This window comes from Erpetoichthys calabaricus, chromosome 13 (assembly GCF_900747795.2).
Source record: "Erpetoichthys calabaricus chromosome 13, fErpCal1.3, whole genome shotgun sequence".
Classification (NCBI taxonomy): domain Eukaryota; kingdom Metazoa; phylum Chordata; class Cladistia; order Polypteriformes; family Polypteridae; genus Erpetoichthys; species Erpetoichthys calabaricus.
Genome location: NC_041406.2, coordinates 141,122,075 through 141,147,400, shown reverse-complemented (window position 1 = coordinate 141,147,400; position 25,326 = coordinate 141,122,075). Strand labels below are relative to the sequence as shown.

The 25,326-nt window shown below is 42.9% G+C and overlaps 1 protein-coding gene across 1 annotated transcript; it reads right to left on the bottom strand.

The window, feature by feature from the left end:
• Nucleotides 1-1,043: 1,043 nt before the first annotated feature.
• Nucleotides 1,044-25,228, bottom strand: LOC127530095 (protein FAM167A-like). Its single transcript, XM_051936004.1, has 2 exons — nucleotides 24,947-25,228; nucleotides 1,044-4,835 (listed from the first exon to the last, which is right to left on the bottom strand). Exons 1-2 carry the CDS (start codon nucleotides 25,112-25,114, stop codon nucleotides 4,599-4,601), a joined length of 405 nt encoding a protein of 134 aa, XP_051791964.1. The 5' UTR covers nucleotides 25,115-25,228; the 3' UTR covers nucleotides 1,044-4,598.
• Between the last annotated feature and the right edge of the window lie 98 nt (nucleotides 25,229-25,326).

Sequence of the window (25,326 nt, the reverse complement as noted above, 5' to 3'; positions counted from 1 at the left end):
CCATAGTTGGTCACAGTGCAGTGACACTCCACCCACGCCACATTGGCATTCAGTTGTGTGTGTGGGGGTGGGGGGTTGAAAACGTCTGGCATGGGGAGGCCATGGCAGGTGCCTTAGGGTTGATCTGATCTCAGCTGAAGCACATGACGCACAAATACACAGAATCTGGAAATTGCAAAGATGGTAAAAAAAAAAGAAAGTCCAAATGACGTGGAGCAGGATCTGCAGTATCAGTTGTGAGAATGGCGTCACCCACATCTAACCCCGCCCCGGACATCCAGCCCCACCCCATTAGAAGGGCTATGCCGCGCTTCTGCTCCATCGTGCAGCCTGCTGAGAAAGTGGTTTGAAATGATTGTGAAAACGATCAGGTGTTACGGTACCATGACGTCCTGTAGGAAAGACGGGGGGTGGGGTGGGGTGTTGGGAACAAGTTTCCGAGTCAAAAAGTTCCATTAGAGTCCACCTGTAGGCCTCTGGCTCTGCTCCACTGACAAGGGAGTCAAGTGGTGCATATCCGGTACGATTTAGCCACCTTTGCATTTTACACATCCGTCGTGTTATGTGATACACTAAGTCACGTACGCCTTTCTCCACACGTCACTGTTCTCGTAAAACATCCTTAGGCTGCGGTTAAGGGTTAGGGTGGTGGAGGGTCTTCTTACTTGGGAGTAATGACGACTATCGAGTAGTCATGGAGTGGGCATGTCGTCTAGTAGGAGTATCGTGTAATGCTTGGAGTTTTCGCTTTGCAGTTTAGCAGAGCCCTACAGTTTCACACTTCTTGAAATGTTACAGTAATGTCCTACAAAGTCAAAGCTTCAACTTGGACAATTCGCATAGTGATAATTTAGAAAATTCGCCAGTGCTTTTTAAATGGACATTTTCTTACATTTGAGAAATTGTAACAGTATGATCTACTTGAACGTTGACCATTCCCTACAATATTATGAACCATACGAATCACATACATCTGTGCAATCAGTCAATTCATGCAGACAGACAGACAGACGTGAAAGCACCTCCAAGGACACAACAGCAGGAGCCTTACAGCAAGTTTAATATCCAGCATACCCAAGCTACACAATGGCACACACTCGGGTACTTGTCAAGCAACATGAAAGCCGAAAAAGTGGTAGTGTGCACCGCCAAAAGAACCCCCCCCCCCCCCATTCCAAATATCCTATTCGAATATCATCAAGTTAACCCAAGGGGGTCTTTACAGGGACAGGATCAGACATTGCTTAGTGAATGCTAAGGCAGACCATAATCAAGGTTGGCACAACTCAGATTTGGAGGGAAACGTTACAGGAATAAACTGCTCAAAAAAAATGAAAGGAATTAAATGGACCTGTTAATTCTGGTATTCTATGGCAAATGCCAATCAAGCTCCACGGTGCCCACTAGAGGACGTAGTTGGACCCTCAGGCCCCCCTCATGAAGTCTGTTTCTGATTGTTTGGTCAGAGACATTCACACCAGTGGCCAGTGCGCCTGCTGGAGGTCATTTTGTAGGCTCTGCCAGTGAGCATCCTGTTCCTCTGGTGGGTCCTGCTGATGGATTAAGGACCTTCTAGATAGATGTGAAAGGCACTATATAATAGATAGATAGATAGATAGATAGATAGATAGATAGATAGATAGATAGATAGATAGATAGATAGATAGATAGATAGATAGATAGATAGATAGATAGATAGCTTTATTAATCCCAAGGGGAAATTCACATTCTACGAGGGGCCCCGTCCAGCTCTCCTAGAGGAACTGACTGCCTATCTCCTGGAATCTCCTCCATTCCCTTGAGGCTGTGCTGGGAGACACAGCAGACCCTCTGGTAATGGCAAGTATTGATGGAGACGTTGGACTACCTGTGCCAGCTCTGTAGGGTCCAGGTATGGCCTCCTGCTACCAGTAGTGACAATGACCATAGTCAAATGGAAAACGAGTGACAAAACAGATGCAGAGGGTAAAATGTCAGTGGCCTCCCTCCACCAGTTATGACATTCATTCCTGTTTTGGGGGTCATCTCATTGTTGCCCCTCTAGTAGTGCACCAAAGCAGCTGAAACTGATGAACGAGCCCCTCTGCTACTGAACTGAGCAGATCAATAGCCCACAAGTGTCATTGACTTGACGCTATACTCGGAATCAAAAGTGTTCCTTTCATTTTTTTGAGCAGTACATTTACCTGTTTAAATGTTTCAGCACAGCCCTTCTGACATTTTTGACAGGCGGGCATTTCAAGTTCTCATATGCAGAAGTACAACACATGGCTTTGATAATTCATGAGAGGAAGAGCAGATTTTTGAGAAAATGTTGGACCACACACATCTATCTATTTATTGATCTACCTATTCCTGTGAAAGTCTTCACCCCTCAGAAGTTTTCCCAGTTTCTTGTTATATGCAACATTGGATCCCAGTGGATTTCATTTGACTTTTTTTGACATTTTGATCAACTAAAAAAAGTCTTTTTAATGTCAAAGTGAACAGAGATCTTTCCAAAGTGGTCTAACTCAATGACCAAAATAAATGCTAGCCTAAGTATTCACCCCCTTTGAGATGACACCCCTCGTGCAGCCCATTGGTGTTAAGAAGTTCCATCCTTCGTTCAGTCCGTCCGTTTCAATTGATTGTACCTGGAAGGTCCAACTTGTGGCAAGTCACAATGGCGGCCTGACCTACACAGTGACAAGCAACTCTGTCACTGACTATCCAGTTAAATCAACCATGAAGACATGGAAGCAGTATGGCAAATCTGCCAACAAAAACTGAACAAGATGAGTGAGGGAGGCCACTCAAGGTGCTTCCATGCCATAGGAACTTTTTCTGGGTTCTATTTAACCGGGAAATTTGGAAACAGAGCTCTCGTCCTCCCTGCGGTGGGAGAAAGGCCTCTGAGAAATCTGAAGGAGTCACAAGTAACAGTGACTAAGACTGAATTTTTCGGGCTTTGCCAACACCTGCTGAAACCTTCCAAAAGTAATTTTATGAAGTCAGTCCTGAAATAGTGGTGACGTCACGTCCGATCTACCGATCTATAACTGCCGGTGACGTATGGTGCTGTGGCTCTGCTAGTGGATGCTACTCGCTTTATGGGAGAGAGGCAAAGAGACTAAAACACACAGGACATCTTCACAAAAGAGGAATAAGGTTCTGTTGTCAGATGAGACCAAAACGGCGCCTTTTTGGCCACCAGACTAAACACCACGTTCCACTGCACATTATCACAAACGCTCCATTTCCTACCATGAAGCATGGAGGTGATAGCATCAGGCTTTCAAGATGCTTCTCTGCAGCAGGTGCTGGGAGGCTTGTGAGGGTAAAATGAATGCAACAAAATATGGGGAAAAGCGGAGAAGAACCTGACAAGAGTCTGCAAGAAACCTGCATGTTGGGAGAAGACAACAAGCCCAAGCATAAAAGCCAAAGCTACACAAGAATGGCTTCAAAACAACAATGTGAGTGTCCCGGAGTGGCCGAGACAGAGTCCTGACGTCAGTCCAAATGAGAATGTGTGAGTGGACTTGATCACCATGACACCTGAAAGAGCTTCAGCAATCTGGCAAAGAAGAAGGGAGAAATATGGCAGCACTAAGAGAAAGAGACCTGAGCATATGCATTCAAGTCTGTCATGGCTGCCACTTACTAAATAGTAACATGAAGGGTTTTTGGGGGGAGTGGGGGTGAACACTTATGCAATCGATTATTTTATGTTTTATATTTGTAATTAAATGCAATAAAATGTGAAAATGTCCAAGGGGGTGAACACTTTCATAGGTTCTGCACATGCAGTATGTATACATTTGGCCCTTACGCACCACTGCGCCCATCCTCTGCTCCCTTACACCTATTGGTCTATGCACTTGTTTTTCTTTTTTGTACTTATTATCCTTATATGAATGAGAGGAAGTGTGTGTGTGGTCGACTGGCACACCCTGAACTTGCACCAACATCGGCTCCACTTACCCCAACCTTGAACTGGATGCGCAGGTTAGACGTGGCTGGTTTCTTCAATGAGGAAAAAGAGCCATCCAGATACAGTATGTCTTCTCTCCGAGTAGAGTGTAGCAGTCATGGACCTGTTTCTATATAATACTGACAAGGGAGGGCACTCCACTCAAATGCTATCTAATTCTTGAGTGCATCTAAATTCCTTTGTTATCTCGTAGTTCAGAGGGGTCTACGACTTACTGTCTGTCCCAGACCTGTTCATGTGTGCATCATGCAAGTAAATATCACTTTTGTAATTCCAGACTAGTGTTTGGTTTTCCTGTTGTTGCACCCTACCACCCATATCATGGGAGACTACAGTTGGTCACATATCTATTCAGTAAACACCATTACCTCACCTTGGATTTTTGATTTTCTTGAAAAGGACAAATTAAAATGCCTCAACCACAAAAAGACACCAAGGTCTCATCTTCTATACAAATAAATATGCCGTTGCAGTTCTGTTCATTGGCATATGGTCTTAAGAATGCCAGGCCATTGAGATGATGATAAGCCCCCCAAGTCCACTGACCCCTTTTTCCTTTCTACTTTAGAAGAGACACTGACAACTAGAGAAACGAAACCCCAAGCATTGACTCTGAAGTTGCTCATGGTATCGAGCTCCTTCGGATCGAATTTTTCTTAAAAGGCGAGTCATAAACTGCCATGCCTGATGAGAAATGATTCTGGATAAAAGTCCCTGAGCTGGAGTAGACGCTGTCTTCAGTCTCACTCTCGGAGTCCGCGTCACTGATGCCGCTATACTCCTGTTTGAGCTCTTGAATACCGGAGTGCAGGTCCATCAGCTGTTTAATCAGGATCTGGTCTTGGAAGCGCATCTCCATCTAAGGGATAAAAAGTGATATAAGAATCAGTTGATATGGAAGTATAAAGACGCGCAGCTCATGAGACGTTAACTGAATCAACTGGCACAGGTTATCTGGCCGGTAAGGGGTTGCCAGGGGGTAATGATGTGATGTCCCAGAAAAATCCTAGACAGATGGTGCAAATAACGTCCACTGAACTTAAACACTACAATACCAGATCATCCTAAATAACAATTCTTAAAGGAATACGCCACTCAAAGATGATTTTTTTTGTTATGTTATTTACCCCATGTAAATAACATGTAGTGTGGAGTTTTTAACCAGATTGTTTAATGGAATCTTGGAAAGTGAGAGGATGCTGAGGAGTGGAGAAGAAGTGGACTTGTGCTGATATTTAAGAATAAGGAGGATGTGCAGGACTGCAGTAACTACAGGGGGATAAAACTGATGAGCCACAGCATGAAGTTATGGGAAAGAGTAATGGAAGCTCAGTTAAGAAGTGAGGTGATGATTAGTGAGCAGCAGGATGGTGTCATGCCAAGAAAAGAGCACCACAGATGTGATGTTTGCTCTGAGGATGTTGATGGAGAAGTTTAGAGACAGTCAGAAGGAGTTGCATTGTGTCTTTGTGGACCTGGAGAAAGGAAGTCGGGAGTGGCAGAGAAGTTTGTAAGAGTGGTACAGGATATGTACGAGGGTAGTGTGACCGTGGTGAGGTCTGCGATAGGAGTGACGGAAGTGGGATTACATCAGGGATCGGCTCTGAGCCCTTTCTTATTTGCAATGGTGATGGACAGGTTGACAGACGAGATTAGACAGGAGCCTCCATGGACTGTGATGTTTGCTGATGACATTGTGATCTGTAGCAAGAGTGAGGGGCAGGTTGAGGAGACCCTGGAGAGGTGCTGTGGCAACCCCTAACGGGAGCAGCCAGAAGAAGAAGTGTGTAGTGACTGCTGAAAAAAAATTTTTAATCTCATATTATCATGCAGAATGGAGATAACAAAATTTCTGATATTGCGATCGTTAGTGCTACACCTCGTCTCCTGAAGCAGCTTGGGCCACAAGAAAACCCCACTTTATAACAGCATTGTAAAAGGAACACAGCCTCGGATTGCCAAATAGCAGATCAGCTGCCGCCATACCACGTAGAGCACTCATTGCACGTCGCTACAAGTCTATGTCCAGTTTACTCACCATTCAATCGTTTGGTTCTCCCTCTATCCAGGGCGACTGTGTTGGACTCTGTTCCCTCTGGCCACTGCCACACATCTCTCTTTACAACTAAATCCTTTTGAGGAAGACGACTACAAGGTCTTTTTAACTCAAGGAATGGCGCTGGAGTAGCGGAGACAGCTAGTGAGTGTTTGAATAAAGGCTCCGATAGTGAATAAAGCTGCAGTACTGTTCTCCAGATTAAAAAGATCTGTTTGCTCAGTTGCTCCTGCCTGGGTTCAGTGCAACTCAGCTGCCCAGGCGTGACAAGATAATAAAGGGTCTATGGTGACCAATGCCGGACATGAGCAAACAATGTCTAAAATATCCACGGAAATATATCACGTTATCCAGGCGTATGCTCACAACGTCCCACACACATGTATTTTTTCTGAAATATTATTAAATAAACCATTTCCAGAAAATACTCCTGAAAGAAATTTGCAATTTTTTGGCATTTCAGGGCTCCATACTTTATTGTAAAATTTTATAGTGTAATGGCCGACCCCTTACCCTGACCGGCCACTACACTACCAAGACTATTCCTTGGATAACCTGAGGCTTCTTGATCTAGTAACAAGCCGTACTCCTTACACGTTGTACTTTCTATATATCTATCTATCTATCTGTCTTCTGGATCTAGTAACAAGCCGTACTCCTTACATGTTGTACTTTCTATCTATCTATCTATCTTCTGGATCTAGTAACAAGCCGTACTCCTTACACGTTGTACTTTCTATATATCTATCTATCTATCTGTCTTCTGGATCTAGTAACAAGCCGTACTCCTTACATGTTGTACTTTCTATCTATCTATCTATCTTCTGGATCTAGTAACAAGCCATACTCCTTACACGTTGTACTTTCTATCTATCTATCTTCTGGATCTAGCAACAAGCCGTACTCCTTACACGTTGTACTTTCTATCTATCTATCTATCTATCTATCTATCTATCTATCTATCTATCTATCTATCTATCTATCTATCTATCTATCTTCTGGATCTAGTAACAAGCCGTACTCCTTACATGTTGTACTTTCTATCTATCTATCTATCTATCTATCTTCTGGATCTAGTAACAAGCCATACTCCTTACACGTTGTACTTTCTATCTATCTATCTTCTGGATCTAGCAACAAGCCGTACTCCTTACACGTTGTATTTTCTATCTATCTATCTATCTATCTATCTATCTATCTATCTATCTATCTATCTATCTTCTGGATCTAGTAACAAGCCATACTCCTTACACGTTGTACTTTCTATCTATCTTCTGGATCTAGTAACAAGCCGTACTCCTTACATGTTGTACTTTCTATCTATCTATCTTCTGGATCTAGCAACAAGCCGTACTCCTTACACGTTGTATTTTCTATCTATCTATCTATCTATCTTCTGGATCTAGTAACAAGCCATACTCCTTACACGTTGTACTTTCTATCTATCTTCTGGATCTAGCAACAAGCCGTACTCCTTACACGTTGCATTTTCTATCTATCTATCTATCTATCTTCTGGATCTAGTAACAAGCCATACTCCTTACACGTTGTACTTTCTATCTATCTTCTGGATCTAGTAACAAGCCGTACTCCTTACATGTTGTACTTTCTATCTATCTATCTATCTATCTTCTGGATCTAGTAACAAGCCATACTCCTTACACGTTGTACTTTCTATCTATCTATCTATCTTCTGGATCTAGTAACAAGCCGTATTCCTTACACGTTGTACTTTCTATCTATCTATCTTCTGGATCTAGTAACAAGACATACTCCTTACACGTTGTACTTTCTATCTATCTTCTGGATCTAGTAACAAGCCGTACTCCTTACATGTTGTACTTTCTATCTATCTATCTATCTTCTGGATCTAGTAACAAGCCATACTCCTTACACATTGTACTTTCTATCTATCTATCTATCTTCTGGATCTAGTAACAAGCCGTACTCCTTACATGTTGTACTTTCTATCTATCTATCTATCTTCTGGATCTAGTAACAAGCCGTACTCCTTACACGTTGTACTATCTATCTATCTATCTATCTTCTGGATCTAGTAACAAGCCGTACTCCTTACACGTTATACTTTCTATCTATCTTCTGGATCTAGTGACAAGCCGTACTCCTTACACATTGCTTGTTATTTCATCATGTGGGGAAAAAGTACAAACAGTTGACAAGATATATTGTAAATGATAAAGACAAGAAAATATTCAATAATGTAACTATCCCAATAACACCAGTGACTAATTACTATATAAAACACAAATATACAAATAATTACAAAGAACCCTCCCTTGCCCCTAAACACTAAATAGAAACACGGAACACAAACACAAACACGGATTAGTTATACACAGTGATAAATGAGTCCAAAATAACGTTCGGTGGTGCTGATACAGGCTGTAGTGTTATTGTGCTCCTTCCCAAAAACAAAACGACCTCAACGTGAAAGTCCTGGCAGTGGTTGGTATGAATCCGAACCTCGGGGTTTCTCTGCACTGGCTGTCGTGATAATGAATTGGATGTTGAAAAAGCAAGGAGTGGAATGATGTAATGAATGGCAGTGATGAGTTGGTAATTGAACAAGTAAATTGTCTCCTTTCCCCTCTCTCTCTTTCTCTCCTCTCTTTTCTCTTTTACCTTTCACTCCTCTTTTCCGAAGAAGTCATCAGTGACATGCCTGAATGACGACCGACCAGTTGCACTCATGTTAATCATCATGAAGTGATTCGAAAGGTTAGTCATGTCACACATAAAGATGAGTCTCCCTGCCTCCCTTGACCCTCTTCAGTTTGCATGTCGCTCAAAGAGGTCAACTGAGGATGCCATATGCTCTGCCCTTCACCTCTCCCTGACACATCTGGATAAAAAGGACACATATGTCAGGATGCTATTCATCCCTTAATCATCCAGCAAAAGCTGGTTGTAAAACTGAGCAGGTTGGGCCTGAACACCACCCTCTGCAATTGGATCCTGGATTTCTTGACAGAGAGGCCCCAGTCAGTTTGGATGGGCTGTAACACGTCCAGCATCATCACACTGAGCACTGGAGAGCCACAGGGCTGTGTGCTTAGTCCACTGCTCTTCACCCTGTTGACTCAAAACTGCACAGCCATGCACAACACCAACCATATCATCAAGTTTGCGGATGATATGACGGTGCTGGGACTGATAAGAAGGGATGTTGAAACAGCATACAGAGATGAGGTGGAACAGCTGTCTGCATGGTGTGAAGACAACAATCTATCTCTCAATGTCGACAAGACAAAAGAGATAATTGTGGACTTCAGAGAATCACATCCTGCCCACATCCCACTCAGCATCAACGGTTTAGATGTGGAGACTTTTAGGAGTACCGAGTTCCTTGGTGTGCACATAACTGAGGAACTTATGTGGACACATAACACCTCATCACTAATCAAGAAAGCCCAGCAGGGACTACACTTCCTGAGGCGGCTGAAGCGAGCAAGTCTTCCCCCTTTCATCCTCACCATGTTCTACAGAGGCACCATTGAGAGTGTTCTGACCAGCTGCATCATTGTCTGGTAATGCAACTGCAACATATCCGACCGCAAGCGCCTGCAAAGGATAGTGAAGACAGCAGAGAACATTATTGGTGTGCCTCTCCCTTCACTACAGGACATATTTTATAAACCCAGTGTCCGCAAGGAATGTGCAGGATCCCTTACACCCTTCACATGGACTTTTTACACTTCTGCCAAGTACGTGAAACTGTGGAGGTCGGCCTTCACTTATGAACCAGAAACTGATGGCGATACAATATGTACCTCAGAAGCAACTAACACTTTGTTATTCTAAGACCACGATGGTCTTCACTCTTGTTTCAATTGTGTTCTGTGCTCTACCAAAGAACAACTAAACAGGGCTACGTACTGAGACTCCAACTTGACATGGTGTTGCTCTCTTTCTATTTCAATTTTTTCATATTATTATTTTTGAAACCATCTTCACTTAACAGATTTTTTTTACGGGTGACTTACATTTTCACAATCTTGTAAATACAAGCGTTGCCACACATGTGCACACGGGAGGCAGTTGAAGGGCTTAAGTGATTGTATTTCTATGCCGGGCCAGGGGGTGGTGAGGTGAACTAAACCGAGGTCCTGATTCCCTGTGGTTCTCTTTCAAAAAGAGAAGGGTGTACCCTGATGTCCTAACCAAATTACCCATCATGACCCTGTCCACTCTGGCCCCTTTATCATCCTCTAACTATCTCCCTTACCCCTTCACCATCTAATAGCTAGTGTGTGGGTGAGTGCATTGGCACAACAATGGCTGCCGTCACACCATCCAGGTGAATGCTGCACATTGGTGGCAGTTGAAGTGGCTCCACGCTGTCTATGTAAAGTCCTTTAATTAGCAAGAATACGCTTTATACATGTAACTAGCAAAATACCGGTGCTTCGCAGTGGAGAAGTAGTGTGTTAAAGAAGTTATGAAAAAGAAAAGGAAACATATTCAAAATAACGTAACATGATTGTCAATGTAATTGTTTTGTCACTGTTATGAGTGTTGCTGTCATCAAGGATTTGATTATTATTATTTCTTTCAATCAGGTTCATATTTGGAGGATGCATTGTGTTGAAGTTACATTCCGCATTTGTCAACAGTTGTAAAGATACGACTGGTTTCATTGATAACTTTGAGTCCACGTTGTCAGAGTTGAAACATTCATAAACATCGAAGTGTCCACTACCCAAATTGCTACCCGTGAATCTAAAATGTTTAACAGGCATTCCCGGTTGTCTAAAGGTGTAAAATATTTCCCCATTTCTATACACACAATTAAACAATTCTGCGGCAGCCATCAGTTCACATGCAGAACCATAGGTTGCGAGCTTCAGCACTTCACTGCTCTAGTGGTCCTGTGCAGTATAATTGTCTCCTGTACCATCATCAGTCCACACCTTGAACCTGTCACAGTCATTAAGTACATAAGACACAATGTATCTGCGGATATCAAGGCCATGCAACAAGTAAGAGAGAGAATGGAAGAGGCAGGCGCAATCTTGGGGCATGGATACCACTGGGTACGGGTCGGTGCAATTGTGATCAACGGTGATCACCGGAATAGACGTTATTCGGGGTAAACTGGCACCCGTTGAGAAAGAAAGTACGAAGGAAGGCGAGAAGCGGTGGAGCAGGGAATGATAACCAGAAGTCAGCACCAGGAAGACGTACGTGAGCAAGTAAGGAAACCCAACAATGTAAGCCTTGAAGCGGTGGAATAAATGAAAAGGCAGGAGTCACGAGGAGGGAGACGTGAAGCAAAGCCAACAATAACAGGCTTGAAGCGGCGGAGTAAAGAAGAAGGGAGCAGTAAGCCTGATGAACAGCTGAGGAAAGTAAGGAAGCGAGTGAGGAGGCACGTGAGCGTCGTTAATGTACAGTATAACGGCAGGGAGCCAACCATGTGGTAGGTGTGCGGAAAAAGGAAGGGGGACCGGGGGCGGCCCTTGTGTATCTCTGCCGTGAAATAAATCCTCTGTTAACGGAAATAAGGAATGAAACCACCAAAAGGAGAGGTCAGTTCCGAAAGTTCCTTACGGCATAATGATGAGAACCCCCAAAAGGAAGACCTTATTTTCAAAAGTTCATTACGGGGCACGGCGCGAAATGAAACCTACTTAACGTTTGTAAGTACAGTGTGAAGGATGAGCATGAAAAATTTGAGCTTCCTAGGTATATTGGAAGTCGCAGAAATAGTGATGAGGGGTTTCCCCTATCCATATATACAGTTCAGGGGGTACACCCATTTCCCCGCCCCCCCTTGGGTGTTGCAATAGGACATGAAACATAAGTAAGTACACTGCAAGAAATGAGCACGCAAAATTTCAGCTTCCCACCAATATGGAAAGTGTGAGAATTGGTGCTGAGTCAGTCAGGGCTTTGCCTTTTATATGTAGAGATTAATTCAGCCATGATGATGCCTTATATCAAGTGTAAAGTCAACTTCACGTTCAAGCCCTATCCGGCTTCCCATGACCAAGAAGTCTGTTAGTTGTGGACTTGAAAATGTACATGCTTCTCATTCAGCTTTTATTTTTTTTTCCTGAGGAGTGACAGAGAGAGATTGAAGAGCAGCATTCTTTGCAAGCTACAGTAATTAATCATTATGCAAATTTCTTGCTGTAATGCGTCCAAAGATTAAGAGGCTATTGAATCTTTGAGAAACGCAAGGAATTTACAGAATGTTAATGAACCCGCTTGCAGGAGGGTGACCACTGCTTTGTTACTGAGAGAAAAGACGCCCTTAGGGGGAGTTACCTGCAACTGGGTGGTGTTACCTGTAGGGGGAGCTCTTGGGCTATCCCTGATAAACAATTAGGCACCAAGGAGAGCAAAGTGCTATAAAACAGAAGGGGACTTGGACACACACACACACACACATAGAGGATGAAATGTCACGTGGACCCTGTAGCGACTTCTGACATCCCTGGGCCCGGTCTTCACACAACAGCTTATAAGTGGATGCTGTTTGCTCCAAAAAGCAGCATTACGTGTTCATCCCCTAACACTGCCCCACAGTATGACCCCCAATGACGCCACTTCTCTGTTGGCAATCAAAATAAATACAGTGCATCCGGAAAGTATTCACAGCGCATCACTTTTTCCACATTTTGTTATGTTACAGCCTTATTCCAAAATGGATTAAATTCATTTTTTTCCTCAGAATTCTACACACAACACCCCATAATGACAACGTGAAAAAAGTTTACTTGAGGTTTTTGCAAATTTATTAAAAATAAAAAAATTGAGAAAGCACATGTACATAAGTATTCACAGCCTTTGCCATGAAGCTTGACATTGAGCTCAGGTGCCTCCTGTTTCCCCTGATCATCCTTGAGATGTTTCTGCAGCTTCATTGGAGTCCACCTGTGGTAAATTCAGTTGACTGGACATGATTTGGAAAGGCACACACCTGTCTATAGAAGGTCCCACAGTTGACAGTTCATGTCAGAGCACAAACCAAGCATGAAGTCAAAGGAATTGTCTGTAGACCTCCGAGACAGGATTGTCTCGAGGCACAAATCTGAGGAAGGTTACAGAAAAAATTCTGCTGCTTTGAAAGTCCCAATGAGCACAGTGGCCTCCATCATCCGTAAGTGGAAGAAGTTCAAAACCACCAGGACTCTTCCTAGAGCTGGCCGGCCATCTAAACTGAGCGATCGGGGGAGAAGGGCCTTAGTCAGGGAGATGACTAAGAACACGATGGTCACTCTGTCAGAGCTCCAGAGGTCATCTGTGTAGAGAGGAGAACCTTCCAGAAGGACAACCATCTCTGCAGCAATCCACCAATCAGGCCTGTATGGTAGAGTGGCCAGACGGAAGCCACTCCTTAGTAAAAGGCACATGGCAGCCCGCCTGGAGTTTGCCAAAAGGCACCTGAAGGACTCTCAGACCATGAGAAAGAAAATTCTCTGGTCTGATGAGACAAAGATTGAACTCTTTGGTGTGAATGCCAGGCGTCACGTTTGGAGGAAACCAGGCACCGCTCATCACCAGGCCAATACCATCCCTACAGTGAAGCATGGTGGTGGCAGCATCATGTTGTGGGACTGGGAGAATAGTCAGGATAAAAGGAAAGATGACTGCAGCAATGTACAGAGACATCCTGGATGAAAACCTGCTCCAGAGCGCTCTTGACCTCAGACTGGGGCGACGGTTCATCTTTCAGCAGGACAACAACCCTAAGCACACAGCCAAGATAACAAAGGAGTGGCTTCAGGACAACTCTGTGAATGTCCTTGAGTGGCCCAGCCAGAGCCCAGACTTGAATCCGATTGAACATCTCTGGAGAGATCTTAAAATGGCTGTGTACCGACGCTTCCCATCCAACCTGATGGAGCTTGAGAGGTGCTGCAAAGAGGAATGGGCGAAACTGGCCAAGGATAGGTGTGCCAAGCTTGTGGCATCATATTCACAAAGACTTGAGGCTGGAATTGCTGCCAAAGGTGCATTGACAAAGTATTAGGCAAAGGCTGTGAATACTTATGGACATGGGATTTCTCAGTTTTTTATTTTTAATAAATTTGGAAAAACCTCAAGTAAACTTTTTTCACGTTGTCATTATGGGGTGTTGTGTGTAGAATTCTGAGGAAAAAAATGAATTTAATCCATTTTGGAATAAGGCTGTAACATAACAAAATGTGGAAAAAGTGATGAAGCGCTGGGAATACTTTCCGGATGCACTGTAAATCCATTTTTATTTCTCAACTGCTTTAGCACCCTCTTGTGGTATCCTTATTTACATACACTGTATTAAAAAATATATACAGTATATAAAAAATACTTTTTAAAACCCACACTTAGGTTAAAAAGTGTACTAAAAACTAAAAAATAAGTCTGTCATACATCACTTGTAAAATAAAAGTGTGGGCGCTTCTCATCAATCAACATTCAAAAAACACTTCTTAAAATCTTAGCAAAAGCGCCCACACTTATTTTACAAGTGATGTATGACAGACTTATTTTTTAGTGTTTAGTACACTTTCTAACTTAATATAAGCGTGGTTTTTAAAAAGTATTTTTTTATATTAAAAACTTTTTTAGTCTTGGGTTTGTTTTAGTTCTAGCCATTACTAGTGCCATCTATTGGTGAAATCTTGAACTATTCTTCATATGAAAATTTCATTTCTTAATTCACATGGATTAATTGATCAATTAGTGAAACTGATTATTTATTCATGTATTGTCTTCAGAAGTGAGTACATGTGCAAAATTTCAAGTCATTTGGACAATATGAAGTGGGTTAAATATTAATTACAAGATTTGTACCAGACAACAAGCAGGTGAAGTTAATATAAAGCGTGGTAATGAAATAATAATAAAAAAAAAGATCTCAAGAGGACTGTGGTAATTTTCATCTGAAAAGCCAGGTACAAAGAAACGCATAAAATAATAAAATTACTAAATAAATATATTTTGAGGGAAGACTGCAAAGCCTGAGGAAACCAATATAATTGTGGATGAATTAGATAATAAAACTGTGTCTTATACTATTTTAGTGATACGGCATTTGGAAGGTCAGTTTGTACAAGGTGGGTGCACATCACAAACAAATAATAGAACAGACCCAAACTAATTTAACCCAGTTTGGGTCACAGGGATTTGGAGCCCAACCCAGCAACATCTGGCGCACAACCCTGAAGACAGAACAGTCCGTTCACAGGAGTCATTCCTACACCAATCAACCCAATCTGCACCCCTGGGGATGTGGGAGGAAACCCCAAGCAGACACAGGGAGAACAAGCAAACTCTAACAGGACAATTAACCCTGGTGGGATCTGTGAGGCCGCAGTGTTAACCACCGTGTAGACCATTCTTATTAATGTTGTGGTGGTACTTTTCTCACTCCCCTTGTTATATTGAAAGATGTTACTAAAAGTTGTCACTTGCAGGTTTGCAATCATTCATGGAGGACTTGTGGTTCCTGAATATGAGTTAATTCCAATAATGATTGTTTTTAATAACTAAAGCATTCGAAATGTGGACTTTTACAGAGTCTACACGTGCATGCCACATTCACCTGGCACATCCAGCACATGCTAGCTCCTCAGGTTTTCTACGTGGCAGCCCATCTACATAATCCGTATGTGTCAACTGGAAAAACAGGAGTGAATACAATCATTAACTAAACTAAAGGGCTGCCGCCGGGTAAATATTTCAAGAAACTGCATACATGCTGATTTGTTTACTCTTTATTATCTAACCTGCTTAGTCCGGTTCAGGGTCCTGGGGCCGAGAGCCTATAGGAACAGTACAAGGCACAATTGTATAGCAAGCCTGGATGAGGTGGTTGGTCATCACTAACATTCAATTTAGAGCTATCAATTCACCGAGCGCACATGTTGGGATATAAGCAAACAAACTAGCTGGGGTACCGGAAAAGAAAGTCCACATAGACTCATCCTCTGTATAATTCAAGAACTACAATCACAGAATGGAAAACACATACAGTATTACACAAATGCTAGGTGCTGGCCCAGGCCAAGCAACATTTGACTGCACCACAGTGAAAAACAACAAAACAATATAATGAACTGCCTGATCAAGGACTCCATTTAAATGTATTTAGGAGTCGTGCTTATTTCCACAGGAAGTTTGTACTGGAAATCCTTTATTGTGAAACTCAGGTGGAACAACTTTCCTCAAACAACACACGTTTATTCAGTCCGACATACTGTAATTCTAATTATGGCACCTCCTGTTGCCTCCTAATATGACAGGTTGCTGCAGTCCGATCTCATAAAAGGCACACACGTTTCATATGTATCCTTAGTTAACAGATTGGCCTTTTATTTTATGCTGCACATTTTACAAACCCTGCATCATAAAATGGCTTCTACAACTTTGTCATGTTTTCAATTTCCTTTTTTTGTATTTATAGTTTTAAGCCACAATATAGCTTATTGTCATAAAAACTTGAATGACGTTTAATATGTCCCTTCACGGTAGAGAGAGCTGGAAACAGCAGTCTGAGATTTTACATGTAAGGAAGGCAGATGCTTTAAGGTGGTCCAGTTTAGTAACTATGGTGCACAAGAGTTGCAATGTGTTGCATGTTGATTAGTCAGAATTGCACTATGCTTGGCATACGTGAAAACAGGGACCCTATAGACTTATTACTTTAATTACTAGGTATAAAATATAATGGATCAATATACAGTATGTTATCACAATATTGATAATGTGGGAATGTGGACCTCAATTCAATTCTTGGGTGGAACACCTTTTTAGCACCTAAGAGCTTGCAGATCTTCCAAGAACCAAGATCATGTTGGGAGGTTGATTGTCTATTATGAATTGACTGAGTGGCGCAAATGTGTCCTGTGATGGGCTGGCATTCTGTCCGATAATGGAAGTTGTCCTGCTGCTGAGATGAACTGCAGCTCCATTTAGTGCTTCTCCACGTGCCTGATGCGGCCAGAATATATAGACAGACAGACAGATAGATAGTCACTATATGGTATGATTAGACAGACAGACAGACAGACAGATAGATAGATAGTCACTATATGGTATGATTAGCTAGACAGACAGACAGACAGACAGACAGACAGACAGATAGATAGTCAGTCACTATATGGTATGATTAGCTAGACAGACAGACAGACAGATAGATAGATAAATAGATAGATAGATAGAAAAGGCACTATATGATAGATAGATAGATAGATAGATAGATAGATAGATAGATAGATAGATAGATAGATAGATAGATAGATAGATAGATAGATAGAAAAGGCACTATATGATAGATAGATAGATAGATAGATAGATAGATAGATAGATAGATAGATAGATAGATAGATAGATAGATAGATAGAAAAGGCACTATATGATAGATAGATAGATAGATAGATAGATAGATAGATAGATAGATAGATAGATAGATAGATAGATAGATAGATAGATAGAAAAGGCACTATATGATAGATAGATAGATAGATAGATAGATAGATAGATAGATAGATAGATAGATAGATAGATAGATACTTTATTAATCCCAAGGAGAAATTCACATACTCCAGCAGCAGCATACTGATACAAAAACAATATTAAAATTAAAGAGTAATAAAAATGCAGGTAAAAACAGACAATAACTTTGAATAATGTTAAAGTTCACACAGGGGGTGGAACTGAAGAATTGCATAGTTTGTGGGGAGGAACGATCTCCTCAGTCTGTCAGTGGAGCAGGACAGTGACAGCAGTAGAATAGACAGGACAGTGACAGAATAGACCACACCTCCTTATGTTGTATTATATAATATTATATTATGGACGAAGCAAATTCAAAATATTGACAGAGGTCTAGTATATAAATGGGATTCTTTACAGGGCTGCTTCATGCCTTGTGCCCAATGCTACTTGGGTGGCTTTGGTTCTCCACAACTCTGTAATAGACTGTACTTGTTCAGAAAAAGGATAATATAATATAATATAATCTTTATATATAATACACTACCGTGGCTGTCCATTTGTCTGTCCAGGATTTTAAATCACCTGTAGCTCGCAAAGCGTTTGAACTATTGACCTGAAATTTGATACACATATACTACGTGGCGTCTACTATCCACTTTTGGGGTGATGATTGACCTCCAAGATTATTCCTCTTTTTATTTTTATTTTATTTTATTGTAGAATCAACACTCTGCAGCGTGCAGCAGAGCGGCTGTGAGGCACATGCGTACGAGCACCGTTCTCATCCCTACCACCTTCACCATCACTTCCTCTACCTCTTCATACCTTAAATCATTCCTGAGGCAGATTGAAGACTTAAGTGCCAGCATAAGTGAAAAATTAAAGAAAATGTACTAAGTAATTGCAACACACACACTGACTTAATAAGTTTTAACGTGAAAAGATGCCAACAAAAGAAGAGAAGAAGCGGGCTGCTAGGGTGGAGAACAGAAGAGAGAAGACCTGCTCAGGAAGAAACAAGCGCATCAACCTCTGAGCAAATGAATGATAAACGTACAGAGAAAGAGGATGAAATCTAGGAATGCTCAAGTCAAGTGTATTCACCTGCACGTTATCGTGCAGTACGCCATTACTGGTATAATATAATATAATATAATATAATATAATATAATATAATATAATATAATATATAAAAGCCAAATACCACTGAGTCATTCATCATGAAATCCCCTGAACCATGAGGACTTGAAATTTGGAATGTAGGTTACCCTTGGCCCGTAGGTGCTTGCTAAGAAACGGTTTTAAAAATTTTGTGGTCCAAGCGCAAAATTTCTTATCGTTTTTGACACCCATTTGTCTGTCTGTCCGCTTTTCGCGAGAGAACTACTTCACGGGTTTAGATTGGGTTTTTTCTATAATTTGCTTGAACGTTCCGTTGATTTTAGGACTTCTCTCATCGCGCTAAGTATCACAGTTCGTTTGTGGTACCGATTTATTAGCGCAAATCCGAGAGAGACTCATCGGGCTGCAGGACCCTCCTCACTTACGCGTCTGCCTCGGGGTGTAATCTTAACTCTGCTTAGTTAGCAAACGAAAGAACTACTTAACGGATTTCGATCTTTCTTTTTCTATAATTTGCTTGAACATTCCGGTTGATTTTGCGACTTCTCTCATCGTGCTGAATATCATAGTTCAGTTGTGGTACCGATTTATTCACGTAAATCCAAGAGAGAGGCTGCAGGAAGAGGGGAGGGGGAAGAGTGACGTCAAGAGTAGAGAGCTGGGCGGGGCCTCATCACTGTCCTGTTTCACTAATACGCAGGCAAAGCCGCGGGGGATAGCTAGTATAATATAATATAATATAATATAATATAATATAATATAATATAATATAATATAATATAATATCCAACATCTGTCTGTCTGCTTTTCATGAGAGAACTACTTAATGGATTTAGTTCGGGTTTTTTTCTATAATTTGCTTGAACATTCTGTTGATTTTGCGACTTCTCTCATCGCACTAAGTATCATAGTTCGGTTGTGGTACCGATTTATTCACACAAATCTGAGAGAGAGGCTGCAGGCCGAGGGGAGGCCGGACCTCAGGAGTAGGGAGCCGGGCAAGACCCTCCTCACTCACTCACCAGCCTCCGTTCCAGTCGCTCTACCTGTTGCCACATGTTGGAGAGCACCTCGCCTCCGTTTAGCTAGTGATACCTGTTAGTTCAGCAGACATCATCATTTAGAGACTGTTAAAGAGTAACCTTTGACGTTAGAGAGAGATCACAGCTCCGTGTGTTTTAGAGGTACCTGCTCATTGTTAGAGATATCACGGCCATGTGCTCTTCTTCTCACGCGGGGGGGGGGGGGGGGGGGGGGGGGGGGGCGCTCTCCCATCAGAGCTGAACACCATCAGATACAAGGCTAATGTTTCACGTCGGAGCATAGCCAGAGATACCTTGCCAACTTTTTACATTTTTGGCAAAGCGATCACAGCTGCATCATCGCCCCGACAGCAAAACCAAAAGTATTGTGCAGTGAACCCTTGTTTATCACAGTTAATCCGTTCCAGACTCTACCGTGATAAATGAATTTTCGCGAAGTAGGATTCTTTATTTATAAATTAAATATTTTCGCAGTCAGAGTATAGAAAACCTGTTTACGACCTTCTAAATACGTTTTTTAACATTATTAGAGCCCTCTAAACATGAAATAACACCCTTTAGTCACCATTACACTCATATTACCAAATATATTAGACAAAATAAGAGAAAATAAGACATATTAGATGTTACACATATCATATTATTATTATTGTACTGTACATTTAATTACACACACACACAGTTCTTACACACCACCACTAACCTATGAAGGCACGAGCGCAGTAGGAGAGTCTTCAGGTGGTGCAGTATCTTCAGCAGGTGCGTCGTTGTCTTCTTCCACTGAAGGAGTACTAGGAGTAGGCAGTGGGTGTCTGGGTGCGCAGCTGAAGAACATCTTGATAGGCAGTTGCTGGCGCTGTCTTTTCATATGCGTGAGGAGGCTTTTGTAGGGTATTGCCGATCATATCCAAGAGTTTCACCTTCTCCTGGATGGTAAGCATCTTCCTCCAGCGCTTAGTTTCATTGTCAGAAGGCTTAGAAAAAGCAGCACGTTTAGGAGCCATCGTGGGGCTTAGATAAAAGTTCTCAGAAAGCGCATGCGTAGTGACGTAAGCGTGTCTGAGAAAAAATCACGATAGAGTGAAACCGCGAAAGTCGAAGTGTGATATAGCGAGGCATCACTGTATATTAAGACACCCTCGGATGCAGAAGTTATCAATATAAGTTCTTCCCAATGCAAATTTATTTTTTTAATTGATTTTTAAAGTTTCTTCTGTTTCACTACTACGCAGGCAGAGCTGCGAGAAACAGCTAGTAATATCATATCCATCCATCCATTTTCCAACCTGCTGAATCCGAACACAGGGTCACGGGGGTCTACTGGAGCCAATCCCAGCCAACACAGGGCACAAGGCAGGAACCAATCCTGGGCAGGGTGCCAACCCACCACAGGACACACACAAACACCAAGCACACACTAGGGCCAATTTCGAATCGCCAATCCACCTAACCTGCATGTCTTTGGACTGTGGGAGGAAACCGGAGCGCCCGGAGGAAACCCACGCAGACACGGGGAGAACATGCAAACTCCATGCAGGGAGGACACGGGAAGTGAACCCAGGTCCCCAGGTCTCCCAACTGCGAGGCAGCAGCGCTACCCACTGCGCCACCGTGCCACCCGTAATATCATATCTCTCTAGTATAATAAAAAAAATCTTGGGTCGAGACGTGATCTTCTCGGAAGACACTTCGACGTCTCACTAGACAAGGCAGTGAGACAAAAGGACAGCTGCTGTAGAGGCTTTTAAATGATCGACGCGCAGCGCGACAAGTAGAACACGCAGCTCGGTAGAGGCAGCAGCAAGCGAGCAGCTGATCTGACCACATCTCCTTAGCCCCCACTTCACAACGCGAGTGGCAAAGATGCAGAGTGGCAGGCGCAAAGTGCACCCTGGGAGGGGGTGGTGGTGGACAAGCGAAGAGAGCAGGGGGCTTTGCCCACTAGTAATATAATATGAGTGGTGCATTGGTTAATACTGCTGCTCCACAGGTCCAGGGTCCTTGTTTTTAATCCTGAGTCCTATTCATTCTGTGAGGGGTTTATGTGCTCTCTCTCTCTCTCTCTCTCTCTCTCTCTCTCTCTCTCTCTCTCTCTCTCTCTCTCACTCTCTTTGTCTCTCTCTCTCTCTCTCTCACTCTCTCTGTCTCTCTCGCTCTCTCTCTCGCTCTCTCTCTCACTCTCTCTCTCTCACTCTCTCACTCTCTCTCTCTCTCTGTCTCTCTCTCTCACTCTCTCTGTCTCTCTCGCTCTCTCTCTCGCTCTCTCTCGCTCTCTCTCTCTCTCTCTCTCTCTCTCTCTCTGTCTCTCTGTCTCTCTGTCTCTCTCTCTCACTCTCTCTGTCTCTCTCGCTCTCTCGCTCTCTCTGTCTCTCTCACTCCGTGTATATGTATGTACTCGGGATACTGCAGTTCTCTTCTGCCCCAAATAAGTGTGCGTTAGTTATATCATAATGAACCTATCTCACAGTAAGGAGACAGGGGTTCACATCCCAGGCTTTCCTTGTGTGGAGTTTGCAAGTTCTCCCAGTGCCCAAATGGGTTTTCTCTCAAAGACACGCAGGTACAGTGAATTGGTGTTGCTAAATTGGCCTGTGTGTGCGAGTGTGTGGCCTGTGATGGACTGGCACCATGAACCAGGTGTCGTTCCTTCGTTGTGCCCTTTGACTGCTGTCTGGTGACTCTGCCCTGGGTAAAAACATTCTAAAGATGAATGAAGGGATGGATGAATAACATAACACTGCTGTCTTATTCCCTGGCCTGAGCTCTACTGTGTGGAGTTCTCATGTTCTCTTCTGCTCTGCTTGCTCCAAAGCATGCATTTTGGGTTTGCTGCTCCACTGATCCAGCATACAATGTTCACATCCCATGTACAGATGCTGTCTGTGTGGTGTCTGCACATCTATCCCAGTGTCTGCAAGTGTTTTCCTCAAACATCCCCAAAGATACGTGTGTTACAATAACTGGCAACTCCAAATTTCCAGTGTGGATGTGTGCGGGAATGTGCCCCCCCCGTCTAAGACCGTTTCCTGCCTTGCACCAAGTGCTGCTGACGAAGCCCGTGTCCCCTAACAGTCCTGAGCTGGATTAAGTGGGTCTGAGAAAGCTATGCTATTTGATGTAGTGGTTGGAGTTGTGGTCTCATAGTTCCACAGTCCTGGGTTTGAATTCCAGATCTGGGTGCTGTCGCTGTAGAGTCTACACGTTCTTCTTGGCTCTGCAGCTTCAAACAATGCGTGCCTGTGTCAGGTTAATGGTGACTTACTTTTTGGTAGGTATGAGAATCTCCTGAGGTGGAATGGTGCCCTGTCCAAAATTGGTTACTTACTAGTGGCCTGAACAGATACAGGACTAGCACCATGACTCTATTTGAGTAGGTTAAAGTAGGCATGGATGGATTAAATATTGTTTTAAAACCACAACTATCATTTGTCTTTATTTTAAACTTATTTGTGGGACCTTTTCAATATATAGCGAAACGTTGGTGGGAGGCACACCAGTGGTTAGCAGTCTGCCTCACAGCCCCTGTGTTGAGGGTGCAAGTCTCGCTCTGCTTGTGAAGATTTTTCTCTCGTAACCCTGCTCTTCCTCCCACATCAAGTAAACAAATCAGTCGGGTGCCTCTACAGTACACTGGCCCTGCACGAGTGACTAGGTGAGATGGACTAAGTTCTCTCCAATGCTGCCCTTCAAAGACTCAGACTTGGACTAAGCAAGTTAAAGAGTGCATGATCAAGTTTATTGGATATTAAATATTAAACCACTCTATTGCCTCGAAGTACAAAGAGAACCGTCTGCAACTTAACATCAACAAAACCGTAGAACTGCTCATTGACTTTTGCCGCACCAAAGAGCCTCAACGCTCAGTCACTACTCGGGGAGTGGATGTGGAGGTCCTGCACGGCTACAAGTACTTGGGGGTCCACATTAATAACAGGCAGGACTAGTCTTGTAACAACTATATATGAAGGGGCAGAGCAGACTCTTTTTTTTTTTAATGTGAATTGTCACATCCTTCATCATGTTCTACAAGTCTGTGATGGCCAGTGCAGTTTTCTATACTGTGGGGGGTTCTAGCCTGGTAATATCATTTCAAAAGAGACCCACCGGACGCCCTGTGGACCTACTGGAGGTAGCAGTAGGAGGACAGAATAAAAAAAAAAAAAAAAATATGAACAAAACTGGGCGGCACGGTGGCGCAGTGGTAGTGCTGCTGCCTCACAGTAAGGAGACCTGGGTTCACTTCCCGGGTCCTCCCTGCGTGGAGTTTGCATGTTCTCCCCGTGTCTGCGTGGGTTTCCTCCCACAGTCCAAAGACATGCAGGTCAGGTGCATTGGCGATCCTAAATTGGCCCTAGTGTCTACTTGCTGTGTGTGTGTGTGTGCCCTGTGGTGGGCTGGCGCCCTGCCCGGGCTTTGTTCCTGCCTTGTACCTTGTGCTGGCTGGGATTGGCTCCAGAAGACCCCCGTGACCCTGTGCTTAGGATATAGCGGGTTGGATAATGGATGAACAAAAGTGCACATCCTCTATCTAACACGCCAAGAAACGCTGCGGGGGGGGCTCCTTTATTTGTAGTGCTTCACTGGGGCTGGGACTGCTCTTTTTTAATATTTTGCCAAGTCAGAATTTTTCTTTCTTTTTAGTTTTCTTCCATTGTCATTATGGGATGTATTTCAGAGGAGGTTGTTGCTTTTAATATTATTTTAATTTGACTTTATTTAGCCAAATTTCCCCTTGGGGACAAATAAAGTGCTACTTTATCTGTATTGTATTCTGTGGATCCATATTGCCACACAAAGTAAATAGTAAAATTATTTCAACCAAATGGAAAAAAAAAATACAATCAAGACATGAATTTGTAAAGAGCAATGAAGCCTTTTGTCCTTCTGGACTCTATTTTGTTAATTTAATTTGTCAAAATTTTATTCGATCAATCACTTTTTATTAAACAGGGCACCGTTAACGTTACAGTCCGGTTCATTTAAAGGTCTTTAATTTCGCACTTACAGTAAACCTTGTATTTAATGCTCAGCCCCTTCTTTGCTGTAAATATATCTCTTATATATAACATTCGGGGGTACTTTTCAATTAAAAAGATCTTTCTCGAACTTTGGCACCTTTTCCATTTATAATTGTGCTGCAGTTTCCTCTGTCGCGAGTACACAAACACCTGTTTTTTTTTTTAGTTTGTTTCGCACTACATGACAACTAGGATTAAGACCAGTTATTGAAATAAAATAACGTCTGAGTGCCGTTCATACCCAGCAATGTTTTAACAGCCCTGCCTCACAAGCCAGCCTTACCAGTTCTTTCCTGAGCCACGCCAGCGCCGTTTCAATGTCTATCTTCTCTCTGCCCTCTGGCTTGTCATCTTGCTGTTCTCTGAAAGGTGGCATTTCTGCCGAATCGCAGTGGTTGAAAGTGGCCGACTTAGATGAAAAGTCTCGCAGCCTTGTCAGAACTAACTCCATTGCGTCGTTGCTTCTCGGCTGTAGCACTTACAGCGTTGTCAGTGTTGCTAAAAGGCCGGCGCCCGATCCTCAACTAAAGCACCAGAGCAGTGAGCAGCTGAAAAAACTTCGAGGGACCTGAGCCTGGCTTCCGTGACGTCACTTGATTGAAGGACGCCTGACCAATTAGAGCCTGACATCTTTGTTTAGGACTCCGTCTACCCACTCAGGGG

Bases quoted from the DNA above. Each gene is read 5' to 3' on its own strand.
- LOC127530095 (XM_051936004.1), bottom strand. From the start codon at position 25,114: ATGGAGTTAGTTCTGACAAGGCTGCGAGACTTTTCATCTAAGTCGGCC. The intron at 4,836-24,946 runs GTAAGGCTGGCT...TTTATCCCTTAG, and splicing joins CGTGGCTCAGGAAAGAACTG to ATGGAGATGCGCTTCCAAGA.